General features: G+C 37.8%; 1 protein-coding gene across 1 annotated transcript; it reads right to left on the bottom strand.

Moving 5' to 3' along the window:
• Positions 1–3812: 3812 nt before the first annotated feature.
• On the bottom strand, positions 3813–4241 carry LOC137618013 (uncharacterized). Its single transcript, XM_068347933.1, has one exon. The coding sequence runs from the start codon at positions 4239–4241 to the stop codon at positions 3813–3815; it is 429 nt and encodes a 142-aa protein (XP_068204034.1).
• Between the last annotated feature and the right edge of the window lie 2170 nt (positions 4242–6411).

Genomic DNA, 6411 nt, shown 5'->3' on the forward strand with positions numbered 1-6411 from the left:
AAAGTTTACAAATTAATGCCGATAGAAACATCATTTTCCTTTACCTTTAAACCTGTATTATATGAAATATGCATCACAGTATGCTCTCTCTCTCTCTCTCTCTCTCTCTCTCTCTCTCTCTCTCTCTCTCTCTCTCTCTCTCTCTCTCTCTCTCTCCTCTCTCTCTCTCTCTCTCTCTATCTATCTCTCTCTCTCTCTCTCTCTCTCTCTCTCTCTCTCTCTCTCTCTCTCTCTCTCTCTCCTCTCTCTCTCTCTCTCTCTCGTTGAAGAAGTGTTTGAAAATAGTAGTTAATCTCTTGGAGGAACTTGAGTGAAGATAATACTACATCAATGCGGATAGTTCCTTTTAGGTGGATCTTAAGATTGAATGGGAAAAAAGTGGACAGGATCTGAATTCTGTGAGATGTAATACCACAGGAGGTATGTCTGTATAGACGTTAACATCAATGATAAACATTTAGTAAAACTGAATGGCTTTGCCTTGTGAGTGTAGATGAAGGCAAAACAGTCCTGATGAATATGTGAAAATTAAGAAAGAACAGTAGAAGAGGGATCTCACTGTCGGAGAATGGCTGAATTGAAAAAATCTGAATTGGAAAATCATCTCGCTGTGCTTACTGCAGATGCAGTAAATTCTACCAAGACTACGGACCCAAACACAAATCATCTTAATAAGAAGGTGGATAATCTAGTGAAGATTAAGGAATCCATTAAATTAACGCTTCAGACACCGATGGCCCAAAAAAAAAAAATGAGAAAATAGGATACAGTGCCAAAGTTAAGAACAAAACCTACGAGCAATTAGGTCAACAAAAGCATCAACTGCAATCACTGATGAGAAAATGTGGATGAAAATGCACTTAAGGATATATCAATTCTTAATGGTGGCCGATGTGGTAACGTCCCTGACTGGTAAACGCCAGACTGGGGTTCGAGTCCTTATGAAAGTCGTTAGTTTCTTTGGTCGCTGCAACCTCACCATTCTTGTGAGCTAAGGATGGGGATTTTGGGGGAGCCTATAGGCCTATCTGCTGAATCATCAGCAGCTATTTCCTGGTCGTCCTTGGTCCTACCTAGCTTGGGTGGAGAGGGGGACTTAGCCCCTGATCATAGTTACATACGGTCAGTCTGCAGGCCATTGTCCTGCTCGTTAAGGCAATGTCAATGTCCCTTGTCCCTGTCATTCATGAGCAGCCTTTAAAACTTCAAATGTAAATGTTGTAAATTTTGCTGATGAAAAGATCAGAGATGAAGCAGTAAACAAGATTCAAACCATGGTCGCAGACACTGAAACTTGGAAAATTGGGAAATTAAAACCTAAAATAATTACATGGAATGTATATAATGATAAAGATGAAGCATTAGTTGCTTTGATTCAAAGAAATCGTTGCCACTCATGAATGGCAGAGTTAAGGGACAGTGACATTGCCCTATCAAGCAGGACAATGACCTAGACACTGACCATATATACATATGATCAGCGACCAAGCCCCTTTTCTACCCAAGCTAGGACCAATGAGGACCAGGCAATGGCTGCTGATGGCTCAGCAGATAGACCTCAAGGCTCCCCCGATCTCCCAATCCTTAGCTCACATGGATGGTGAGATTGCAGAGGTGAAAGAAACTAACGAGTTAGAGCGGGACTCGAACCTCAGTCTGCCGATTACCAGTCAGGGACGTTATTACATCGGCCACCACAATAATAATAATAATGATAATAATAATAATAATAATAATAATAATAATTATACTGCTACTACTACTACAACTACTACTACTACTACTACTACTACTAATAATAATATACCTCAGTAGCAGTTCCATGGGACTCAAGAGTGGAAGATATTAAGGGAAGAGAAAAAATAGAAAAGTACAAGACCTACGAATTGAAATGAGATGGTTATGGAATATGCAAGTAGAAGGACTATTTGATCCATTGAAAAGGAATCTTGAGAAGATAGGCCCCGATATAGCCCCAGGACTTGTGCAGAAGAGCCTGCTACTTGAAACACCACATACAGTGAGGAAGGTGATGGATTCATAAGGAAAATCGACGATCTTTTATCTCTCTTTTGACATACTTTCTTGACTCTTTGTTCATCCGGGATCCTGTCCTTGTTACGCCACTTCCTTGAGCGATGCCCCTCTCACATGCGTCCTCAACGGACAGGTAAAGTGGACATCCTACGAGTGTCCTCAATAGGCAGGTAAAGCGGACATCCTACGAGCGTCCTCAATAGACAAGTAAAGTGGACATCCTACGAGCGTCTTTAATGGACAGATAAGGTGGACAACCTAAGAGCGTCCTCAATAGACAGGTAAAGTGGACATCCTACGAGTGTCCTCAATAGGCAGGTAAAGCGGACATCCTACGAGCGTCCTCAATAGACAGGTAAAGTGGACATCCTACGAGCGTCTTTAATGGACAGATAAGGTGGACATCCTAAGAGCGTCTTCAATAGACAGGTAAAGTGGACATCCTACGAGTGTCCTCAATAGACAGGTAAAGTGGACATCCTACGAGCGTCTTTAATGGACAGATAAGGTGGACATCCTAAGAGCATTCTCAATGGACAGGTAAAGTGGGCATCCTACGAGTGTCCTCAATGGACAGGTAAGGTGGACATCCTACGATCGTCCTCAATGGACAGGTAAAGTGGACATCCTACAAGTGTCCTCAATTGACAGGTAAAGTGGACATCCTACGAGCGTCCTCAATGAACAGGTAAAGTGGACATCCTACAAGTGTCCTCAATTGACAGGTAAAGTGGACATCCTACGAGTGTCCTCAATGGACAGGTAAGGTGGACATCATACGAATGTCCTCAATTGACAGGTAAAGTGGGCATCCTACGAGTGTCCTCAATGGACAGGTAAGGTGGACATCCTACGATCGTCCTCAATGGACAGGTAAAGTGGACATCCTACGAGCGTCCTCAATGAACAGGTAAAGTGGACATCCTACGAACGTCCTCAATTGACAGGTAAGATCTCAAAGGTGGATAACTGGTCTTCCTTTTGTTTCGCTGATCCAAAGACTCCTAGATTAAGAGGAGCCCTTCCTTATTGTATCTCTGATTGAAATGATGTACTACATTTGTAATTAAACTACTAAATTTCTTTATCATTACTGATACTGATATTGATATTGATAATGATATTAATATTAACATTAATATTAATATCAATATTAATATTAATATGACCATAATCCTGCCCTGGTTTTGCATGCTTTATTTCATCATGTCACTAGACTGGGTAAAGAAAAAATAAAATTGTACATATTTTAATCTTTATTTTAAGGGGTTTTAAAAATATTTTCAAGAAATGTAAATTATATTAAAAAATGCATAATTTGTGACGAAATACTTATATATCGTCCCTAGTTATATTTCTTGAATAACAAAAATATAAAAAATAGCATTGGTAATCTTTTTTAACCTTTCAAAACAGAATTGTTTTAAAGCTCATGCTCACCGGTAGTTGAAATGATAAAAATCGATGAGATATACATATTACGATAAAATTCGATTGATGTTTTGACAACATTGAAAATTCTTATTAAAATTCACACTTGAGTTAAATGAACAAATAAAAATGTAGCCACTATTTACACATGGCAATTGAAGTCATCCAACGATTCATGATAGATTGTTGTGTAAATAACAAATAATTACACAAATTTAAAAGTTATTCCCTTCAGATAAAAGTAATAGATAAAATATATGTAAGATTAGCATCATGTACTACAGTACAAGACGTTCTGAATTCAGACTGAAATAATTTTAATCCTTTTCACATAACACTCGATTTCATATCACTACGCTGTGCTTCTCCCTCTCCTCTTCTTCCGTTTTCACTTTTAGATGACTGAGAGTGAGATGCAAGTGTCCATCGCATTCCGGATACAGCGAGTACAGGTGATTCAGGGTATCGGATCCGGAGGGCCTGTCCCCCCTGACAGAGCAGAGCAACACCGTCCCTTCCATCATAGTGGTGCTTTCGCGAACAACTGCTATCAGCTCTGACACGGTGAAATCGTAAGGCATGATAGCTCTAAAGGCTCTAATAGTACTGTCGCCTAGCTGCTCTTCGATTGTGACAGGAACGCAAGTGGGTTTGGATGCCCTGAGTTCGAGGGCCTCTCGCCGCCTCTCCTCCGTCGACGAGGAAAAGTCTGTCGCCGTGTTCCGGGTTGAGCTGAAGCCGAAAAATGTTTCTAATCTGTTGAGAATACTCATGATGGAATATGTCAGATAGCTGTCGGTGTCTTCATTTAGGTTTAACGTAGGCGAAGAGTAACGCAAGTCCAGAATGGTATGACTCCGATTGGCTCGTATGAAAATTTAGCTACAAATTAACAGCTTCGTCTTTAGATAAGATCCAGTAGCCAAATGCAAATCTAAGAAGGATGGCACGCTCTATATATGCGGAAATGGACTCATATCTCCCGGCGTGATTTGGGCCCTGACCTAAGTGGGTCAGGATATAAAACTATCCTTTGGGAATTGGTCCCTCCTTTGGAGCTGTGTCGCTTGACTCTTGGGGAATACGAAATCTTGTAAAGTCGTTTTGTAAGTAATAAGTTTAGTAATTGCTGTCCCATTTTTGTAATTTACGGCCACATGTATTTCCAATATACGATTTACTGATTTTGTTTTGGATGTCGGGATTTCTTTCATCTTCCAGTTACCGTTTATTTCTTAAAAAAGAATGTAGCTGTCAGTCTTCCAATTTCTGGTATTTCTTTAAAGCATATTGGCAGTAAACTTTTGAATTTATAATCTCTTTAATAGCAATGAAATTGGGTGCATTTGACGATAATTAAAGCATCCCTTTATAAACGATACTTATCATTCTGTGCGTAAATTTTCAAAATATCCATTACTTTATATTACGCAAACCTTTTTTTAACTAAATGCCTTTTCAACATGGCCAGCAGGACCGACGAAACGATTCAGATATTTGAATTTGATTCTTATCGTAAGTTATCTTTTCCAGAGAGAGAGAGAGAGAGAGAGAGAGAGAGAGAGAGAGAGAGAGAGAGAGAGAGAGAGAGAGATTTTCTCTTAATAGCGGTCCAATGACGAAGGCAATAAAACGGTTAAAAGGATTGCCTCCAATAACGAGTCAACCATGACCTCAGCCTAGACGGTGGCCATTAGTATTGAAATGAGGAACCTTCATTAAGAAGGAAGACCGTTGGGAGAGGGATAATGTTTGGAGGTGGGAACTCAATTTTCCAAGCACTATAAGGCTTCAAAGATTTATTACTGCTTATTGCCGACCGAACATCAGATATTTCCGTTCAGTTATTGGCTTTCGATGACAGGAAATGCTGATCCACAACGGTAGAAAATTTCCTAAAAGACTTTTGATTTCTTCGTTCTCAACTCTGATCCAAGTATATATACTGTATATATATATATATATATATATATATATATATATATATATATATATATATATATATATATATATATATATATATATATAAAATATATATTCTTTTTAGTTCGAAACCGTATGTTTAAAAGAGGCTATGACAATTTCAGACGTGCTTACACTACAATCTTCATTTGTCTTTAAACTGGGAAAGTATTCCCTCAATAAAAAGTTTCCTAACCCCGAGATAAATATGTATAAATAGATAAATGAATAAATAAATTGAATAGATAAATTGAAAATGTGAGAAATGCAACTAATCTGTGAAGTGAGCGATTTCCATAAATTTGTTTATCTAAATTTACTTGTTGAAAGCGGGATAAAATTATCTCTTACTTATGTCAAGGGTAAAAAATCCACCTTTTTAATTAATTGAAAGAGAATGTCTGCCCTTCCTAATTATCGCAGACATATACTGATATATATACATACACACACACACACACACACACACACATATATATATATATATATATATATATATATATATATATATATATATATATATATATATATATATATACAGTATATATATATATATATATATATACTGTATATATATATATATATATATATATATATATATATATATATATATATATTTATATATATACTGTATACATATATATATATATATATATATATATATCATCATCATCATCTACTCCTACGCCTAATGACGCAAAAGGCCTCGTTAGATTTTACCAGTCGTCTCATCTTGAGATTTTAAATCAATACCTCTCCATTCATCATCTCCCACTTCACGCTTCTTAGTCCTCTGCCATGTAGGCCTGGGTCTTCCAACTCTTCTAGTGCCTTTTGGAACCCAGTTGAAAGTGTGGTGAACTAATCTCTCTCGGGGAATGCGAAGAACATGCTTAAACCATCTCCATCTACCCCTCACCTTGATCTCATCCACTTATGGCACTCAAGTAATTTTTCCTATAGTTTAATTTCTAATCCTGT

Source organism: Palaemon carinicauda, chromosome 24 (assembly GCF_036898095.1).
Source record: "Palaemon carinicauda isolate YSFRI2023 chromosome 24, ASM3689809v2, whole genome shotgun sequence".
In the NCBI taxonomy this organism is placed as follows: Eukaryota; Metazoa; Arthropoda; class Malacostraca; order Decapoda; family Palaemonidae; genus Palaemon; species Palaemon carinicauda.